The sequence below is a fragment of the Piliocolobus tephrosceles genome, chromosome 2, assembly GCF_002776525.5.
Source record: "Piliocolobus tephrosceles isolate RC106 chromosome 2, ASM277652v3, whole genome shotgun sequence".
NCBI classification, from domain to species: domain Eukaryota; kingdom Metazoa; phylum Chordata; class Mammalia; order Primates; family Cercopithecidae; genus Piliocolobus; species Piliocolobus tephrosceles.
Genome location: NC_045435.1, coordinates 79,157,038 through 79,178,448, shown reverse-complemented (window position 1 = coordinate 79,178,448; position 21,411 = coordinate 79,157,038). Strand labels below are relative to the sequence as shown.

At 36.3% G+C, this 21,411-nt stretch overlaps 1 protein-coding gene across 3 annotated transcripts in view; it reads left to right on the top strand.

Moving 5' to 3' along the window:
* The window catches only part of APPL1 (adaptor protein, phosphotyrosine interacting with PH domain and leucine zipper 1), a 46,783-nt gene extending 27,446 nt beyond the window's left edge, over positions 1-19,337 (top strand). For all 3 annotated transcript variants that reach the window (XM_023201022.2, XM_023201036.2, XM_023201030.3), the window contains 9 exons: positions 3,145-3,239; positions 3,434-3,616; positions 5,231-5,283; positions 6,037-6,211; positions 6,309-6,345; positions 6,935-7,081; positions 13,915-13,965; positions 14,578-14,667; positions 15,727-19,337. In XM_023201022.2, coding sequence (XP_023056790.1) covers positions 3,145-3,239; positions 3,434-3,616; positions 5,231-5,283; positions 6,037-6,211; positions 6,309-6,345; positions 6,935-7,081; positions 13,915-13,965; positions 14,578-14,667; positions 15,727-15,873 — 978 coding nt within the window. In that variant the 3' untranslated portion in view covers positions 15,874-19,337. The remainder of the gene's footprint in view (positions 1-3,144; positions 3,240-3,433; positions 3,617-5,230; positions 5,284-6,036; positions 6,212-6,308; positions 6,346-6,934; positions 7,082-13,914; positions 13,966-14,577; positions 14,668-15,726) is intronic.
* Positions 19,338-21,411: the final 2,074 nt, after the last annotated feature.

Sequence of the window (21,411 nt, the reverse complement as noted above, 5' to 3'; positions counted from 1 at the left end):
ATACAGAAGAAAATTGAGCCATGGCCTCTGCCCTCTAGGAGCCTATCTGTATGGAGAGACAAAATTAAAACTTTAGGTAACATTTCAGATAAAACAGGATGTAATTGAAAGCATATGGTGATGACTAAAGGCTTAAGTTTTGAGAATAGTTTTGAGAATATTAAGATTAGTGTGGACTTTAGAGAAAACTCTGTGGAGATGGTGGAAACTTGAGTTGGGTAGGATTTGTTTGTGTTTTGAGGAAAAGAAGACACAGTGCAGATAAGAGAATAAGTACAAATGCAGAAATGGCAAATTTATGAAACTGTAGTATAATTAAAGATTCTTTTTTTTTTTTTTTTTGGAGACAGTCTTGCTGTGTCGCCCAGACTGGAGTGCAGTGGCACTATCTCAGCTCACTGCAGCCTCCGCCTCCCGGGTTCAAGCGATTCTCCTGCCTCAGCCTTTTGAGTAGCTGGGACTACAGGCCAGCACCACCATGCCTGGCCAATTTTTGTATTTTTAATAGAGACAGCGTTTTGCCATGTTGGCCAGGCTGGTCTCGAACTTCTAACTTCAGGTTATCTACCTGCCTTGGCCTCCCAAAGTGCTGGGATTACAGGCATGAGCCACCATGCCCAGCCAAGTTAAAGGTTCTTCATAGAGAATACAAAACTGAAATATGCATACAAGTCAGTTAGTGGTCTTGTTAAAATGCATAATATGATTCAGTATGTCTGGGGTGATACAGCGTGAATTCCCAGTTTTGCGAAGTATACTTTGTGTAGTAAGGATATCAAACCAGATGAACACTGAAGTATAGATACAGCCATAGGTGCAGTCCAAACATACAGGTAGAACACAGGGGTACAGAGAATCCTGGAAGGAGTCAAGTGGGTACCGCAGTATAGTTGGAAAAGGACTTGACTCTGGGACAGGAGCTGTCTGACCTCTGCCACTCTTGGTGGGCCTGTCTGTGCTATGAGAGTCCAGGCAACTCCTGGCTGATGATTTCAGCTGAGGCTGGGAGGGCTAATTTCTTTGGGAGGCTCTTACTCTTCTAAATCGTAATCTGCTGTTGATGCAATGGTGGATTAGATGGGAGGGCTAGACTAGTTTAGTAACTGATTGATATGAAGGATGAAAGAGATGAATAAGGTAAAGATGACTTCCAGGTTTTAAACCCAAGGGAAGAGAAGAGGAATTTGGGAAAGAAGAGCTCTGTTTTTTTCTTAATAAATTTGAGGTGCCAGCTAAGAAATGCCTAGGAGGAAGTTTTGAACCATAGAAACAAAATCTCATGACCTCCAAAATACTCGTAATTATACTGTAACGTATAATGTATTATAATTATGCCTAATACAATAAATTATGAGTTTAGGCCGGGCGTGGTGGCTCACGCCTGTAATCCCAGCACTTTGGGAGGCCGAGGCGGGCGGATCACAAGGTCAGGAGATCGAGACCATCCTGGCTAACATGGTGAAACCCCATCTCTACTAAAAATACACAAAATTAGTCATGCATGGTGGTAAGCGCCTGTAGTCCCAGCTACTCAGGAGGCTGAGGCAGGAGAATGGCGTGAACCCGGGAGGTGGAGCTTGCAGTGAGCCGAGATCACGCCACTGTACTCCAGCCTGGGTGACAAAGCAAGACTCTGTCTCAAAAAATAAATAAATAAATAAATTATGAGTTTAATTACGGAAAATCAGTGTTAACTATAGAGAAACCTTTTGCTTTTAGTAATTTGATCTCCTGCCAATCTAGCTTTTCCTTTTTGTAAGGTTATTTGGGAGCAACAAAAAATACCATTAAAATACAAATTAAATGATTTATTTTATCATCTAGGGAATACAGTGTTTGGATTTGAATAGTTTGTTAATACTTATATAGTCTTTTCCTACCAATTATCAGAACTAATTTTTAGTTAGTATTTCCTAGGTTATCCAGAATTATTTTATCTGTATTAGTGAGAATAGAAATTTTGATCAGTTTGTGGCATTGTATTGGTGATTTTGCTAACCATAAGACACAGAGATGCAAAATTGTTTTGTTTTGATTTTTTCTAATTTAAAGACCATTTTTATGGAGTAGTGCCTGTTGTCCCAACTACTCAGGAGGCTGAGGGGGAGGACTGCTTAAGCCTAGGAGATCGAGGGTACAGTGAGCCATAATCATTGCACGCCAGCCTGGGCAGCAGAGAACCTGTTTCCCAAAAAAAGACCATTTAAAAAACTGTGAAAAAATCTACAAATTTACCATGTTAACTGTTTTTAAGTATAGAGAAATGTTAACTATATGTACATGATTAAAACAGATCTCTAATTTAAATACCATTTTTATTCAGTCAATATTTTAAATAAAGCAGTCTAAAGTATTTCTTATGAAAAGCTTTCTTATTTTCAATCTTTTGGTCTGAAAATATGACAACTTTATAAATTAATAAATAGATATTTCTGAGCATAAATATATTCTGGAAAATTGTGAAAACTTTACCAGCATAGTTATAAAATACTCATATTTTGTGAGTATTTCCTATTCCTTCTAAATTTCTTTATTCAACAAATGTATAGATTGTCCATTGTGCTAGGCAGTGGACTGGGTGCTAGCAATACAAACTTTAATTAAAAAAATCTGATGGTTGGGAGGGGGGAGGGATTGCATGGGGAGTTATACCTGATATAAATCACGAATTGATGGATGCTGACGAGTTGATGGGTGCAGCACACCAACATGGCACAAGTATACATATGTAACAAACCTGCACGTTATGCACATGTACCCTAGAACTTAAAGTATAACAATAAAAAAAAAATATATGACAAAGCCAAAAAAAAAAAAAATTCAGGTGGTTAAAAATGTAAAGAAAACAGTATTTTCTTTAAAAATTTAAAGTGTGCAACACTTACAGGGAATTTTAAAAAATTAAAGAAAAACCAGTATCTAATAATTACATATAAGTAGAAAATCAAATTTTTTGCTAGGTTATGGGAAGAGGAAATCAGTTATGTACCCTAATATTAAGATGAGGGAATATAGAACTACTTTAGTAGCTCTAATTTATATTTTAAGTGTAACCAGAAGCATTCTAACCATTCAGAGTTACATTCAAACTTTTGGTTTGCTTACTTTACTAATATTAGTCCTTTTTTAAAAAAATTAAAATAGGAAACTGCTGCACGAGTAAATCAGTCAGCTCTGGAAGCTGTCACTCCTTCCCCATCTTTCCAGCAGAGGCACGAGAGCCTGCGGCCAGCTGCAGGGTAAGTTACCACACTGAGTTATTTAAAGAAGGATATGGGCTATTTAAAGTATCTGTGATCTGGGATTAGGTTTGTACTGAAACATAAGACTTCTCATTGACTTACAATGTTGTGTTTTCTTTTTTCATAGTTTGTTAAATATTTAATATCCAAAAGGGAAAATTAAATGCAATGCCTTCTTGTTTTATGCTTAGACAATCTCGGCCACCGACAGCTCGAACCAGCAGTTCAGGATCCTTAGGATCTGAGTCTACAAATTTGGCTGCCCTGTCTCTAGATTCCCTTGTTGCCCCAGACACCCCAATACAGTTTGACATAATTTCTCCTGTGTGTGAAGATCAGCCTGGCCAGGCAAAAGCCTTTGGCCAGGGAGGCAGGTGGGTGATAGCATCACAGGTACTTTGTGCTGTGGTCTGTAAGGCTTATAATCCCCTGTCTACATTTGAGAGTCATCTCTTATTTATCATGTACATCAGCTATGTTGTACTTTCTTTGTTTAATTATGTAACATATTGATAGTTAGGGAAGAACCATGCAGGTTTTTCCTTTATGTCTTCTGCCTCAGTTAAGGAGTTAAGATAATTTAGTTTCAAAATATTTAATTCTGTATTGCTTATTAGGTCTACTTCTTGGATATTTGCTCTTAAAATTGCAGAAGAAAGTTGATAGCCCTGTCTTTAGGTCATGACAAATTTTTAAAAATTCTTGAGGATAACACACGTGATATAGGTTTATTAGAAAATATTATCTTATACCAGAATAAGAAATCTTCAGGAAGTTACTAAAACATTATCACTACTATGAATTATTAATGAATCATCTTTTATTTGTATAATGAATATTCTCACCAAAGCAGTTAAAATTTTTCCTTGGCTGTGGTTGAAGGAAACATGACTTAAGGCAAATCATTTATTAAGTAGAATGGACACCTAATGAATTGATCATATATTAATTTGGATATACATGGCTATGACCCACAAAAAGTCATTTACACATCACAGAAATACACTTAGCATTTGATGTAATAGAACACATAACTACAGATATTAATTTCCTGTTATCTTAATGTCAGTGTTTTTTTAGAACCACGTAGCTCTCTGCTTCCAAAACCTATTTTGTTTTGTTTTGAGATGGGGTCTCACTCTGTTGCCCAGGCTGGAGTGCAGTGGCATGATCATAGCTCACTGTAGCTTTGACCTCCTGGGCTGAAGGGATCCTCCTGCCTCACCCTCCTGAATACCTGGGACCACAGGCGTGCACCACCACACCCAACTACTTTTTAAATTTCTTTGGTAGAGACGGGGTCTTCCTGTGTTGCCCAAGCAGATCTCAAACTCCAGGGCTCAAGCAGTCCTCCTGCCTCAGCCTCCCAAAGTGCTGAGATTACAGGTGTGAGCCACAATGCCCAGCCCTCCAAAACCTACTTTGAGTTGTACTTTTCTTCCTTCACTGTGGTGTGCCACAAGCCATGCACACTAAGGAGGAAGGTAACTTCCATCTCCAGTTCACTTTTCTTTTTGCATTGTTACTTGTGCTTTAAGAAATACAGGTTTAAAACTTGATTATAGCTAACTTGCAACATATACTTACAGAAGTAAGTAAAAACCTAAAAAGAAGTTTTTACAATTCCAGGACATTCTTGGCATTTTTCTCAAGCAGCTAAGATTGCAGTTAAATCAGTGTTCCTCTGTGCTAGCTTATTTAAATTCAAGAACTTTTGCAACATGGTTTATTATTATGTTGATTTTTTGTTGTGTATGGCTAAACTTCCAATTCATCTGTGTCTTCTAAAGTGCATGAACATTGATCAGTTAATGTGTGACAACAGAGGCCTTCATCATAGTAATTTAGTGATCAATAGTGTTTCTTAACAGGATGGGGCATTTTAGAGCTTTCTTTTTAAAATGTTAACTCTGGTTTTAATGATTAGATTCTTCTCTGTGGCTCATGGTAACCGATCATTTATTCATATTTTTTTCTGAACTTTTTAGGCGTACAAATCCATTTGGAGAATCTGGGGGAATTATAAAATCTGAAACTGAAGGTAAGACAGATGTGCAGCATTCATAATTTAGAACTACTTCTCAGCAAACTGTGAAGAATTTATTGTTTATATTTGTTCTGCTACTAAGCTCAGTTTTAATGTTATCTTTACTTCAGAATTTCCTCTACTTATAGTACACTTGAAGCAACAGAACTTAATCTGACTTAAGATGTTGTGATTCATACAAAACTATAGACTCTCACACTTTTGACCTTATAGTCAAATTCTCAGTGCCTAAGATACCTTTCAAGCTTTTCCTAACAGCTGATGTTTCACTTCTGGTACTGGAGCATAAATTTTGTTTTTCCACCACTAACTATTCATTTTAATTCTAAACTTACAGAAATGCTGTTAGAACCACCAGTTGTTGTGTTTGTGTGTGTGTGTGTGTGTGTGTGTGTGTGTGTGTGTTTGTTAAGAGACAGGGTCTCCCTATGTTGCCTAGGCTGGTCTTGAACTCCTGGGCTCAAGGGATCCTCCTGCCTCAGCCTCCCAGAGTGCTAGGATTATAGGTGTCAACCACCACGCCTGGCCTCAGAACCACCAATTGTTGAAGTATTACTTTTAGCTATTTGAATTTTAAACCCTAATTTTCCTATAACTTGGAATACTGTAGTTAGGAGTTATTTTGAAATGTATCCCTTAGGTTGTTGAATTTTTCACTGGAAAATCTAAAAGGAGGCAATGTATTTTATTCTTTTGGAAAAGAAATATGGCATTTAAAAATATATAATACATCTTGTTCTGTTATAGATTCTATTCTTCATCAGTTATTTATTGTCCGATTCCTTGGTTCAATGGAGGTGAAATCAGATGACCATCCAGATGTTGTTTATGAAACTATGCGCCAAATCTTAGCTGCCCGAGCCATCCATAACATCTTTCGGATGACAGAATCGCATTTATTAGTCACTTGTGACTGTTTAAAGTAAGTAAAACCCTCCCTTAAAAAACTGTAGAAAAAACATTTACATGATTTCAGCCTAATTAAAATTTGTTTTCCAATTTTTAAATTATTATTTTAGGTTAATTGATCCACAGACACAAGTTACAAGGCTCACGGTGAGTTCTACATGATTTAAGCTTTGTTTTAGGTCTCTTTGTATATATACACATCTTACAATTTGATAATAATCCTAATCCTGTATATTCAAGTGTGATAGGATCAGCTGTGATTGGTCTTTGGCTGCTGTAGTTAAGTCTGTGGCCATCTCCAAAAAGTTATCATTGAACAGTTTATGTAACTTAAAATAATTAACACAATTCTTATCATTGTGTTATCATTGAACATTTTATGTAACTTAAAAGAATTATCATTGAACATTTTATATAACTTAAAAGAATTAACACAATTCTTTTTGTAATTTTTTTAACAGTTCTTTTTGACTTTGTAAAATGTGTTAATGACTAATAAAATAAATGTAATATTCAACAACCTCTTTTTCTGCTTGTTAATTCAAACCAAATATGACATTACTTGTTTCTGCATTACGAGTCTGTTAAAATAATTGGCTTTAATATATTACAATATTTATATTTTTAGAACTTAGCTTATGAGTTTGTCACTAGTGCTGCTGTAATGACTTGTGCTGCTGTAATGACTTTAATGATTGTAAAATCTCATGTTTGCTTCTGATGTTTTCTGTGGCAGTTTCCATTACCTTGTGTAGTTTTGTATGCTACACACCAGGAAAATAAGCGCCTTTTTGGATTTGTTCTTCGGACATCTAGTGGGAGAAGTGAAAGTAATCTGTCATCAGTCTGCTATATATTCGAGTCAAACAATGAGGGGGAAAAGGTACATGGCTTTGCGGAATATCTCTGTCATAACCACTTACTAAGTGATTCTTACTAAGATTTAATAATTATTAAATTCTTACTAATTAAATTACTTAGTAATTACTGATTGAATTCTTTACAGTTAATACAAATTTATGAGGTACATGTGAATTTTGTTATGTGTATAGAATGTACAGTAAGCAAGTCAGGGTATTTAGGGTGTCCATCACGCAAGTACAATACATTTTTGTTAAGTATAGTCACCCTACTCTGCTGTCAGATATTAAATATATTCCTTCTATCGTAATTTGTGGTTGTACCCTTTAATCCACTTTTCTTCATCCTCCCCTTTCCTCATCACTCAGCCTTCTGAGTCTCTTATCTATCATTCCACTCTCTGCCTCCATGTGATCAATTTTTTGGCTCCCACATACAAGTGAGAACATGTGATATTTGTCTTTTTGTGCCTGGCTTATTTCACGTAAGATAATTACCTCTAGTTCTATCCATGTTGCTGCAAATGACATGATTTCATTCTTTTTATGGCTGAATAGTACTCCATTGTGTATATGTACCACATTTTCTTTATTCATTTATCTGTTAATGAACATTTAGATTGATTTAACATATTTGCTCTTGTGAATAGTGCTACAGTAAACATGTGAGTGCAGGTATCCTTTTGATACAGATTTCTTTAATTTTGGGTAGATACCCAGTAGTGGGATTGTTGGATCGAATGGTAGTTCTATTTTTAGTTTTTGAGAGATCTCCATACTGTTTTCCATAGTGGTTGTGCTAGTTTATGTTCCCACCAACGGTGTATGAGTTCCCCTTTTTTCTGCATTTCACCAACATCTGTTATTTTTTGTTTTTTTAGTTATAGCCATTCTGACTAGGGTAAGAATGACTCATTGTCATTTTGATTTGGATTTCTCTAATGAATAGTGATGTTGAGCAGTTTTCATATACCTGTTGCCTGTTTTTATGTCCTTTAAGAAGTACATATTCATATTCTCTGCATACTTTTAAATGGGATTTTTTTTTCCCTGTTGAGTTCATTGTATATTCTGGATATTAGTCCCCAGTTGGATGAACAGTTTGCAAATAATTTCTCCCATTCAACAGGTTGTCTCTTTACTCTGTTATTTCTTTGGCTGTGCAGACACTTTTTAGTTTAAGTCCCATTTGTCTATTTTTATTGCCTATACTTTTGAGGTCTTAGGCATAAAATCTTTGCCGAGACCAATGTGCAGGAGAGTTTTCCCTTCGTTTTCTTCTAGTATTTTTTTTCCTATGGAAAATCACCTTTATTTTATTTATTTATTTATTTTTGAGATGAACTCTTGCTCTGTTGCCCAGGCTGTAGTGCAGTGGCACAATCTTGGCTTACGGCAACCTCTACCTCCTGGATCAAAGTGATTCTCCTGCCTCAGCCTCCCGAGTAGCTGGGACTACAGGTGTCTGCCACCATGCCTGGCTAATTTTTTTAATAGAGACAGGATTTCACCATGTTGGCCAGGCTGGTCTTGAACTCCTGACCTCAAGTGATCCACCTGCCTCGGCCTCCCAGAGTGCTGGGATTACAGGCGTGAGCTGCCATGCCTCGCTGGAAGAAAAACCTTTAATAGAACAGTTATTGAGAATATCATACTAACAAAGTTTCTCAAGAGACTAAGAGCTAAAATGGTGAAAGGATGATCTTTTTTTTTTTTCTTTTTGATTTTTGTGGGTACAAGGGGTGTGTGTGTGTGTGTGTGTGTGCACTTTTTTTTTTTTTTTTTTTTAAGATGGAGTCTTGCTCTGTTGCCCGGGCTGGAGTGCAATGGTGCAATCTTGGCTCATTGCAACCTCCGCACCCCCCAGGTTAAAGCGATTCTCCTGCTTCAGCCTCCTGAGTAGCTGGGACTATAGGCATGTACCTACCACCACGCCCAGCTAATTTTGTGTTTTTAGTAGAGACAGGGTTTCTCCATGTTGGTCAGGCTGGTCTCAAACTCCCGACCTCAGGTGATCCGCCTGCCTCAGCCTCCCAAAGTGCTGGGATTATAGGTGTGAGCCACCTCGCCCAGCCAGGTGTATATATTTATGCAGTACATGAAATATTTTGCTATGTGCATGCAATGCATAATAACCACATCATGGAAAATTGAGTATTCATTCCCTTAAGCATTTATCATTTGTATTAGAAACAATCCAATTATACTTCTTTAGTTATTTTTAAATGTACAGTTATTATTGACCATAGTCCCCCTCTTCTATCAAATACCAGGTCTTATTCATTCTATTTTTTTTTTTTCTTTATCATTAACCATCCTCCCACCCCGCATCCGCACACTACCCTTCTCAGCCTCTGGTAACCATCCTTCTACTCTCTGGCTCCATGAGTTCAATTGTTTTGATTTTTAGATCCCACAAATAAGTGAAAACATGCAACATTTGTCTTTCTGTGCCTGGCTTGTTGTGCTTAACATAATGACCTCCATGTTCCATATATCTTGTTGCAAATGACAGAATCTCATTCTTTTTTATGGCTGAATAGTACTCCATTGTATGTAAGTACCACATTTTCTTTTTTTTTTTTTTTTTTTTTTTTGGGCGGGGTTCCCCCTTCCTCCCCGGGTGGAGTGCAGTGGCCAGATCTCAGCTCACTGCAAGCTCCGCCTCCCGGGTTCACGCCATTCTCCTGCCTCAGCCTCCCCAGTAGCTGGGACTACAGGCGCCCGCCACGTCGTCCGGCTAGTTTTTTGTATTTTTAGTAGAGACGGGGTTTCACCGTGTTAGCCAGGATGGTCTCGATCTCCTGACCTCATGATCCGCCCGTCTCGGCCTCCCAAAGTGCTGGGATTACAGGCTTGAGCCACCGCGCCCGGCCCACATTTTCTTTATCCATCTATCATCCATTCAAATGACAGAATCTCATTCCTTTTTTCTGGCTGAATAGTACTCCATTGTGTATGTGTACATTTTCTTTATCCATTCATCTGTTGATGGACACTTAGGTTGCTTCCAAATTGTGGCTGTTGTGAACAGAGCTGCAACAAACACGGGAGTGCAGATGTGTCTTCAATATATTGATTTCATTTTTTTAGGTATATACCCAGCAGTGGGATTGCTGGATCATATAGTAACTCTATTTTTACTTTTTTGAGGAACCTCTGAGTTTTCTCCATAGTGGTTATACTAATTTACATTCCCACCAACAGTGTACAAGGGTTCCCTTTTCTCCACATGCTTCCCAGCATTTGTTATTGCCTTTTTGCTACAAGCCATTTTAACTGGGGTGAGATGATACATTGTAGTTTTGATTTGCATTTCTCTGATGATCAGTGATGTTGAGGACCTTTTCATATGCCAGTTTGCCATTTGTATGTCTTATTTTGAAAAACGTCTATTCAAATCTTTTGTCCAGTTTTAAATCAGATTAAGTTTTTTCCTATAGAGTTGTTTGAGCTCTATGTATATTCTGATTATTAATCCCTTGTCAGATGAGTAGTTTACAAATATTTTCTCCCATTCTGTGACTTGTTTCTTCACTTTGTTGATTGTTTTCTTTGCAGTGCAGAAGCTTTTTAACTTGATGAGATCCCATTTGTCCATTTTTGCTTTAGTTGCCTGTGCTTGTGGGGTATTACTCAAGAAATTTTTGCCCAGACTGATGTCCTGGAGAGTTTCCCCAATATTTTCGTGTAGTAGTTTCATAGTTTGGGGTCTTAGATTTAAGGCTTTAATCCATTTTGATTAGATTTTTGTATATGGTGAGAGATAGGGGTCTAGTTTTATTCTTCTGCATATGGATATCCAGTTTTTATTGAAGGGACTGTCTTTCCCCCAATGTGTATTCTTGACGCCTTTGTCAAAAATGAGTTCACTGTAGTTGTATGGATTTGTTTCTGGATTTTCTATTCTGTTGCATTGCTCTATGTGTCTTTTTTCTTTTTTCTTTTTTTTTTGCCAGTACCATGCCGTTTTTGTTACTACAGCTCTGTAGTATTGTAATTTGAAGTCAGGTAATGTGATTTCTCTAGTTTTGTTATTTTTGTTCAGAATAGCTTTTGGCTATTCTGAATCTTTTATGATTCCATATACATTTTTAGATTATATTTTTCCATTTCTGTGACAAACGTCATTGGTTTTTTGATAGGGATTGCATTGAATCTGCAGATTGCTTTGGGTAGTATGGATATTTTAACAATATTGATTCTTCCAATCCATGAACATGGAATATGTTTCCATTTTTGGTGTCCTCTTCAGTTTCTTTCATCAGGGTTTTATAGTTTTTGGGTTTTTTTTTTTTTTTTTTTTTGAGACAGAGTCTCACTCTATTGCCCAGGCTGGAGTGTGCAGTTGCATAATCTTGGCTCACTGCAATGTCTGCCTTCCAGGTTGAAGCAATTCTCATGCCTGAGCCTCCCAAGTAGCTGGGATTACAGGTGTGTGCCACCACGCCTGTCTAATATTTTTAGTAGAGATGGGGTTTCACCATATTGGCCAGGCTGGTCTCAAACTCCTGGCCTCAAGTGATCCACCTGCCTGGGCCTCCCAAAGTACTGGGATTACCGGCCTGAGCCACTGCGCCCAGCTTGTAGTTTTCATTATAGAGATCTTTCACTTCTTGGGTTAACTCCTAGGTATTTAATTTTATCTATGGCTGTTGTGAGATTACTTTATTTCTTTTTCAGATTGTTCACTGTTGGCATATAGAAATGCTACTAATTGTTGTATGTTGATTTTGTATTCTGAAGCTTTACTGAATGAATCAGTTCTAATAGTTTTTTGGTGGAGTCTAAATTTTTCTAAATATAAGATCATCATATCATCTGCAAACAAGGATAGTTTGACTTTTTCCTTTCCAGTTTGGATGCCTTTTTTCTCTCTTGTCTGATTACTCATCTTCCATCTATAAGGTGGAAAGGCTTTTGGTTTTTCCCCATTCAGTATGATACTAGCTGTGAGTCTGTCATATATGGCTTTTATTATGTTGAGCTATATTCCTTCTATACCAAGTTTTTTTAGGGTTTTTAATCATGAAGGGATGTTGAATTTTATCAATGCATTTTCAGCAGTAATTGATTAAATAGTTTTTGTTCTTTATTCTGTTGATATGATGTAGCATATTGATTGATTTGCATATGTTGAACTATCCTTACATCCCTGGGATAAATCCTTGGTCATGACAAATGATCTTTTTAATGTGTTGTTGCATTTGGTTTGCTGGTATTTTGTTGAGGATTTTTGCGTCAATATTCATGAGATATATTGGCGTGTAGTTTTCTTTTTTTGATGTGTCTTTGTCTGATTTTGGTATCAGGTAATACTGGCCTTGTAGAATGAGTTTGGAAGAATTCCCTTCTCTATTTTTTATAACATTTTGGGTAAGATTGGTATTAGTCTTCTTTAAATGTTGGTAGAATTCAGCAGTAAAGCCATCGGGTCCTGGGCTTTTCATTATCAGGAGACTTTTTATTACGGTTTGGATCTTGTTACTTGTTATTGGACTGTTCAGGTTTTGGATTTCTTCGTGGTTCAGTCTTTAGGTTGTATTTGTCTAGAAATTTATCCATTTCTTCTCGATTTTCCAATTTATTAGCATGTAGTTGCTCATAGTAGCCACCAATGATCCTTTGAATTTATGCAGTATCTATTGTAATGTCTCCTTTTTAATCTCCAATTTTATTTACTTGAGTCTTCTTTTTCTTCATCTGGCTAAATGTCAGTTTTGTTTATCTTTTCAAAAAAACCAACTTTTTGTTATGTTGATCTTTTGTATTGTTTTCTTCATGTCAGATTCATTTATTTCTGCTCTGATCCTTACAATTTCTTCTAGTGTTTTTATAGTGTTGGGTCTTATGTTTAAGTCTTTAGTGTATTTTGAGTTGATTTTTGTATATGGTGAGAGGGAGGGGTCTGGTTTCATTCTTCTACATGTGGCTCTCCAATCTTGCCAGAACCATTTATTGAAGAGGATATCCCTTCCCTAGTGAAAGTTCTTTGTCAGCTTTGTTAAAGATCAGTTGGCTTTAAACATGTGGCTTCGTTCCTGGGTTCTCTATTCTGTTCCATTGGTCATATGTCTTATTTTTATAACAATCCCCTGCTGTTTTGCTTACTATAGCCTTGTAATATATTTTGAAGTTAGGTAATGTGATGCCTCCAGCTTTGTTCTTTTTGTTTAAGATTGCTTTGGCTATTTGCATTGAACCTATAGATTGCTTTGGGCAATATGGTTATTTTAGCTGTATTATTCTGATCCATGAGCATGGGATGTTTTTTTGTTTGTGTCTTCGGTCTCTTTCATCAGTGTTTTGTAGTTTTTTGTGTAAATACAATTCTTATATAATTCTAAGATTTTTGGAAAAAACTCCCAAATTTTGCCTAGGCTGACTGAGCTGCTTGAGCAAAGCATCTCTGAAGAGAGCCAAGCTGATGGGTTGGGCCTTCTGACTCTACAGACTCATGTTTTCCCTGCCGCTGATAGCTGGTGCAATATTTTAGCCTCTAATTTATGCTGGGAATGGAATATATTCCCAAAACCAGCCATTTTCAGATGTCTTCAGCTTAGAATAGCATTAGCAGCTGTGTGCGTCTTCCTTGTAGGCCTTACTATGACAGTAATGAATTTGACATAACAAGAAATGGGTATATGAAAGTGAGAGTCAGCAGTGGAAGCCTATAGACTTCAAGGAAAACATACAAAGCCTTGGTTTTGGGGCTTGAGCATTCTTAAATATGCTTTTGCTTGAAGCAATGTATTAGGATTCGTTATAAAACTAGTTACATCAGTTATTTGGATACTTGACATTTTTGCTTTGTTGTGAGAACTGCCTGAATTTTTCATACTTTTTCCCTTTTTAGATATGTGATTCTGTTGGACTGGCAAAACAGATAGCTTTGCATGCTGAACTGGTAAGAATCCAAGATGTGGCTGGGCACAGTGGCTCAAGTCTGTAATCGCAGCACATTGGGAGGCTGAGGTGGGCAGATCACTTGAGGTCAGGAGTTCGAGACTAGCCTGGCCAACATGGTGAAACCCTGTCTCTATTAAAAATACAAAAATTAGTTGACTGTGGTGTCATGCACCTGTAATCCCAGCTACTGAGGAGGTCTGAGGCATGAGAATGACTTGAACCCGGGAGGCGGAGGTTGCAGTGAGTTGAGATCACACCACTGTACTCCAGCCTGGGCAACAGAGCGAGACTCTATCTATCTCAAAAAAAAAAAAAAGAATCCAAGATGCATGATTTTCCAAGAATGTTAACTAAAATAGTGTATTAGCTCTTTCATATTAGCAAGTAAATAAAATGATTTTGCTAAACAATTAACAGTGGATACTATTACCAACATAGCATTTAGAATTTGAATACTTGTTTACCATTGAATGTAAACCGTTGGTGTGCTTTCTTATGTATAAATGCAAAAAAAAAAATTGAAAGGTTACAAATGTGATATTAACTGAAATGTCTAAAATTTAAAGTTATTTCATGTTGAATTCATTAGTTTTATTCATCTGTTTCTTAGGATCGTAGGGCATCAGAAAAACAAAAAGAAATAGAGAGAGTAAAAGAGAAGCAACAGAAAGAACTCAATAAACAAAAACAGATTGAAAAGGTATACAGTCCTAATGTCTAGATCTTTGTGTGTTGTTTGTGAAGACTTATTTCAGCACTATGACTTTCAGATTTGAATTTCCAAATGAAGGACTGTTTCTGCTTGTTCAGCCACTTTCATAAACAGATGATTCATACCATAGCAGAAAAGGGTCACATCTCTTTTTTGATACGATGTTTACATTATAATTATGTTGACATGTAATATGACTGTTTCAAAAATATACCAGAACTTTAATATTTCGGAGGAGGTTATCTCTGTCAAAGCAGTTGAGAGGCTGTATAGAGTTAACTGCCATTGCTGAAAGTCATTTTGCCTTCTATGGGGGAAATAAATAAATAAATATATATATATATATATGTTATATGAAATATATAATGAAATAAATATTTTTAATATTGCCAGGAGTGTCAAATCATTGTCCATCCAACAGGATAATTTTAAAAGACAAATTTTGGAGCAAAACTTGAAGAATGCATTAAATGATCCATGAGATTGTAAGAGCGTGTTATGGGTTGTAGATTGACTGTAGGAATGGTAAAGAGGAGACAGCTGGGATACTTAGATCAGTAAGCATTGGCTGTGGGCTGTCTTTCTGGACAAAGAAGAGGGAAGTGGCAAAGATGACACTGAAGTGAGGCTTTTTTGGTAGGCTAGGCTGAGTGAAGGTGAAACCTGATTTAGCAAGATGAATTGGACAGGGAGGGAGAAAAGGGCTGGAGAGAGGAAGGGAAAGGAGTGTGGGGTGATCCCTTTCGAGGGTTTTACTATGGTGTATAGTGAGAGATGATGGGCTTTATTTGGTTGTTGGTCGTAAAAAAAGAAAATGAGAAAATACTATATTTTAGTTTGAATGTTGGCTTTTATAGGATGGTGCCAAAATTCATTCTGGTGTTGTATTGTTTGGGGGTAGCTTTTCTTTTTATCAAGTTGTCAGAAGTATGCATATATATTTATGACAGAAGAACTGAAGTGGCTCTCAAGAATGTATCTTAACTGCATAATTTGCCATTTGACTGCAGACAAGTAACTTAGTTTCTTTTTTGTCTTTTCCACTAGGACTTGGAAGAACAAAGTCGGTTGATAGCTGCGTCCAGTAGACCAAACCAAGCCAGTAGTGAGGGGCAGTTTGTTGTCCTTAGCAGTAGCCAGTCAGAAGAGAGTGATTTGGGAGAAGGAGGAAAGAAGAGAGAGTCAGAAGCATAAACTTAAACTTTTGGTAGATATTTCCCCCTTGGAATTTGACAGTTTCTATGGTGAAGTGGCACAAGGTAACTACTGTGTTGAAATATCAAGGAGGAGACTAAGCTTTATATTTGCTTATTTGTTGTAGCTACATTTTAAAAGAAAGATTGAACTTAATGCTTAGGTTTGCATTGATCTTTTTTCCTCCTTAAACATAATGTACTATGCATTAACATCTAAAGAAAACCTGCTTATCTCCCTGAAGTAGACATTTGCTCAATAATTTTTTCCTTCAGATTGTGAACTTTTAATTCTTGCATTGTAATTGGCTATGACCATAAGAAATCATTTACTCTTCAGGCTTAGACATTCATGGATATGCTTTTCTTTCATTACGAACATTTTGCTGGCAGTGAGGAAGCATTTAGCTGAATAAGTTTAAAGCCCTTTATACAGAGAATTCTACAAGTTTGCAAATATTTTAACAATATTAAATGTGCAATAGAACTTTTATAAAATAATTAGAACAGAGATTTTACACTTAAGGTTTCAAATTGTGGCAGGTGGTACTGTTGATCTCAGGGCACTTTCTGGGATTGCTCACATTTTGCTAATGTACTGCACTTGATGCCAGTAGGAAAGAAGCTTAAGTGTCTTCAGTTCAAGATTGATAGAGCCCTTGGCATTTTATTGTCACATTTTTAGTTCTCAGGTTGGGACTTCAATTACTGCTGCAGAGCAGTAGTGGTTAAAAATAAGATATTGGAATTTATTAGAGATTTTTGTTCAAATACATTTTAGATTAGGATTGACAAAGATACTGCTATGGAGTGATACGTTGTATTTTCTGCATTGTGTGAAATAGTTTTTATTGAAAGTCAAGTGACATTTCAAAAGAAGTTCTATAACAATTATGTTTCATGCTTAAAGTAAAAATTCCCAGAGTTTAGTTTAGAAAATGTAATCTTTTAAATTTCAGACTGATATTCCCAGTATTTTCATAATCCCATGTTTTGATAAAGTACTGAATCACCACTTTATATCCACAAAGGCCAATAACTAATGTATGAGAATAGAATAATTTGCACTAATTATTGTAAATATGTCTACTCTTCAAATGAGAAAAAGGTCCAATTTTATGAAAGATTGAAAATGAATTGAATTCCTGGTAGAGTATAGGAGAAGTTGACCAAGGAAGGATTTAACCTGGTGCCAAGGTTAAAATAACAAAATAACATTTTTCTACTGCCTGTTGTCTATGTTAAACCTTAATTTTTTTTTCTGTAATCACTTTTAATACTGCTAATAGAAATTATGTTTTCATGTGTTTCACATGAAAAAGTATATATATATATACAAAGTTAATATAGTGAGTAAAATACATAGTCACACATTTACAAATTTTTCAAGAGGTTACCCACTAAGACTTTAATAATTTTACAAGGGAGAAAGCCTTTTGGTTTTTTTTTTTTTTTTTTTTTTTTTTTTGATATACAGTTTTTTCTTCGTAGTTCTGCATTAGAAATGGCATCTGTTTTAGGTCTCAAACTATAACTCAGCTGTTTCACACTATATGTACATTGTTTTCTGTAGGAATAGGATAATGATATATAGGATCATGATATTCCTTCTATCCATGTGCCAAATGGGTGTAATGTTTATTTACTGATGCTTTATGTTACTAAAACATACAGTAAAAAAGTAGAAATTTATGAAATACTTTTTGATAAAAAGTTTATTTTGTGCTTACCAAAGGGAATGCTTTCACAATAGTGTATCAATTGTTTTGTTGAAGTTAGAATTTCTTCTTTTGCCAGCACTTAAGTAGTCATGGCAAGTCCTGTTTTTAAGACCTTTTGGAGACTGGAGCTTTCTGTTCCATTAAGTCTTTTGTTTATACTACAAATTGTCACCTCACTTAGTTCAGATGAAATTTGTTACTCTACAAGGAAGGTGGTCATCATTAGGAGGCAGCTGTACTAAGCTGGTGCTTTGCATGGTAGCAAGTGCTGCCCTTTGTCAGCACCCTGGGTCATACTGTAGGCTAGAGTTAAGGGCACCGGCAGACTTAGGGATGCTGGACAGGCCTGTAGTTTGTTTTAAGTCATGTTCACAGGAATTTCTACAACAATACTACCCATCTTCATAGGTCAAATCAAAGTGCATTCCAGTGCTAAATAGAAATTATGAGTGGGTTTAACAATTTTAGATGATTCAACTTCTGTTCCATTACTATTGAACTATATGAACTATTCCATCACTGCAGAGATTTAAGTATCCATTTTAATAAACTCTTTTTGTTATTTAAAGGCTGCCCATGGGTTTCTGCCTAGTGGTAAAGCTGATTGTTATCCTCCTTTGAAATCCCTTCTAGTTCTTGAGATGCTCTGAGGGTAATTGGATTAGATATTGGGATATCTTTTCTCACATTTAGACTTACACTTAATGGTGTTAGAAATCAACAAAACTGCTTTTTAAACAGAAAAGATATTAAGCCTGCCTACTTCTGCAATGCATTCTGTTACCTGTATGAACAGTATGTTTGTAACTGGCAATGAAGTCAGTAGATAGGAAACCAGTTATTCCTTCTCACCTTTAAAAATTTTGAAAACTTGCTAACAAGGAACTAACGCTATTACCTTGAACAGAGTCCCTAAAGCTAGTCTAGTTTTTGCCACATCTGCAATGATTATTGTTTCGTTTCAAAAGAGTCCTCAGACTCCACAATCTAGGGGTGGTAAATGTGTTTCCATTGCTTGGGAAAAGGTCAGTAGGATGTGCATCCTAGGGAAGATAAAATCGTATATGGTAAAGGCATCTGAGTTAACTTGGCATTATATCTAGGAACCATATTATTTAAAATTTGAATCCTATTATTAATGCCAAGAGATCCTACGAGCTAGTGTATTGTAAAACCTGCCACCTGAATGAAACGAAAATATTAATGTTGGTTCTGAGACAACCTCTTAGCATTCAGATTGTATTTTAAATATTTAAACACACCAATTGTAGAAAGCAACCCTTTATTTTTAGCAAGTTTGGTTTACTCTTCTCCCATGAGATTTCGGTTTTCTACATTAATTAGTAATACATAAAGATTTGAAACTGGAACTATATTATACTTTTTAACCAATCTCTGTGGCTTCACTCATGAAATTTACTTCAGTTAATGTGAGACTGGGGATTAAGTTGTAACTAATGTGCAAAATTGCTTTGTATATTTGGTGATTTTGTAATGTAAGTGAATTGGTTAATTCTTATTTCACTGATACTATTAATCATGCAGTGTACAATTTAAAATCATGCAATGTTTCACTTTAGAATTGGACTTGAAGGACTCGACTTTATGTGATCATGGTATTGGTATACATGTGGGGTGGAGAACTTATTTTTTCATTTTGTCACAATAGGTATCTACTGACAAGGCTTCAGGAAAAAAGTTAGATTTTTTAATGTATAATAAAATCCATGATTTTTGTACAGTGTTTTTTAATGAAATATTTGGTACTCTGAACTTTATTTCTCAAAGTAATTTCAGATGTTTGTAAAACAATGGACTCCTTAATCTGTTATGACATTATAAATTACACGTCTAGCCCAACTACAATTCCACAGCAGCTAAAATGGAAAAAAAAAAATTGTCACTTTATTGGGAAAAGTTCGTTATAGAAGCAAACTAATCGATCACTGGTGACTTTTCTTCTTTTAGCAAAGGAAAAAGACTTCATTAATTGATGTATACTTGCTACTGTTTGGTCCTACTCACAGAAATTCCTCCAATTTAAAGGGGCAGATTATTGTGCATACCACAGTATAGCTTGGATCTGTAATTTCAATACTAATGCATATTCATCCCATGTGCTCTTTATAGTTTCTTATGGCAATTAGTTCCTTTCCTCTGGGATTTAGTGTTTTGTTTAGAATTTTATAAAAATGTACATACACTTTTAGAAGGTACAGGTAATACATGAAATTAACTTTAGAATTATACAATTTATTTGATAGAAGTGCATGTATAGCCTAAATATATTTCTATATTGAAAGATATAATCTATCACTCACTTATCAGTTTGATTTAAAAAAATAAAAACTATTCATGTCAGCTATATAAATTTTTTAATGTAAAAAAAACTATAAAAACAATTTAAAGTCTATGCTTACTGAAATAGTCTATATAGCCATTAATCCCTACACCAGAAAAAAATCATATAGCTTCAGTTTCCCTAAAATGGACTATCTAATTCTTTAAAAAGTACGAAGACTAAACATGTAAACATCAAGGCCATAGCTGACTGGGCTGTAGTGAAAATGGATGATATCGTTGTACCTGTTACTCCTATTGATGTGGCTTCTAAATGTGACACAAGTATGGTTGAATGAATGTCTTTTTCAGTTTCTTTCCTCACTTTCCACACGTAGAAATGTATGCTTACATGCAGGCCTGGCACAGTGGCTCATGCCTGTAATCTCAGCACTTTGGGAGGCCAAGGCGGGCAGATCACTTGAGGTCAGGAGTTGGAGACAGCCTGACCAACATGGTGAAACCCCATCTTTACTAAAAATACAAAAATTAGCTGGGTGTGGTGGCACACTCTTGTGATTCCAGCTACTCGGGAGGCTGAGACATGGGAATCTCTGGAACCCAGGAGGCAGAGGTTGCAGTGAGCTGAGATTGCACCACTGCACTCCAGCCTGGGCAACAGGGCATGACTCCATCTCAGAAAAAGGAACCTATACTTACATGCAGTATGGAATATATAGAAATAAAAATTTAACATAACTGCCATCAGTGAGCCTCTTCATGTCCATTATCAGGCTAGGTTCAATACAGAAATCATAAGCCGTCAATCATTTGAAAACACTTGTAATTCCAATTCCAGTGATCATATTAACCAGTAAATGGTCAGTCATAGCCAGGGTTTTGTGGAAAGAAGGGACACACGTTTCTCATTAATGAAATTTCAATTGAGAGTTGTATTTCAATTAACTGAATTACCCTACCTCTGTACTTGACTCTACAAAGAAACAGTAATAGACACTAAGCTGGTATTGGGAGTTTTCCACAAGAACACCAAACTTCTAAGTCATGTCCTGGGGTCAGTGTGTATTCAGTCCAATCACTGAGATGTACAGTAGGCCCCCTTATCCATGGTTTCCCTTTGTGTGGTTTCAGTTACCCGTGGTCCAAAACTATTAAAAGGAGGCTGGGCATGGTGGCTCATACCTATAATCCCAGCACTTTGGGAGGCCAACGAGGGCAGATCACCTGAGGTCAGGAGTTCAAGATCAGTCTGGCCAACATGGTGAAACCCAGTCTCTACTGAAAATACAAAAACTAGCCAGGCATGTTGGTGTACACCTGTAATCCCAGCTACTCGTTAGGCTGAGGCACGAGAATCGCTTGAACCCGGGAGGCGGAGGTTAAAGTGAGCTGAGATCATGCCACTGCAGTCCAGCATGGGTGACAGGACAAGACTCCATCTCAAAAAAAAAAAAAAAAAATTCTCAGAAATAAATAATTTATGAGTTTTAAATTGCACACCATTCTGAGTAACATGA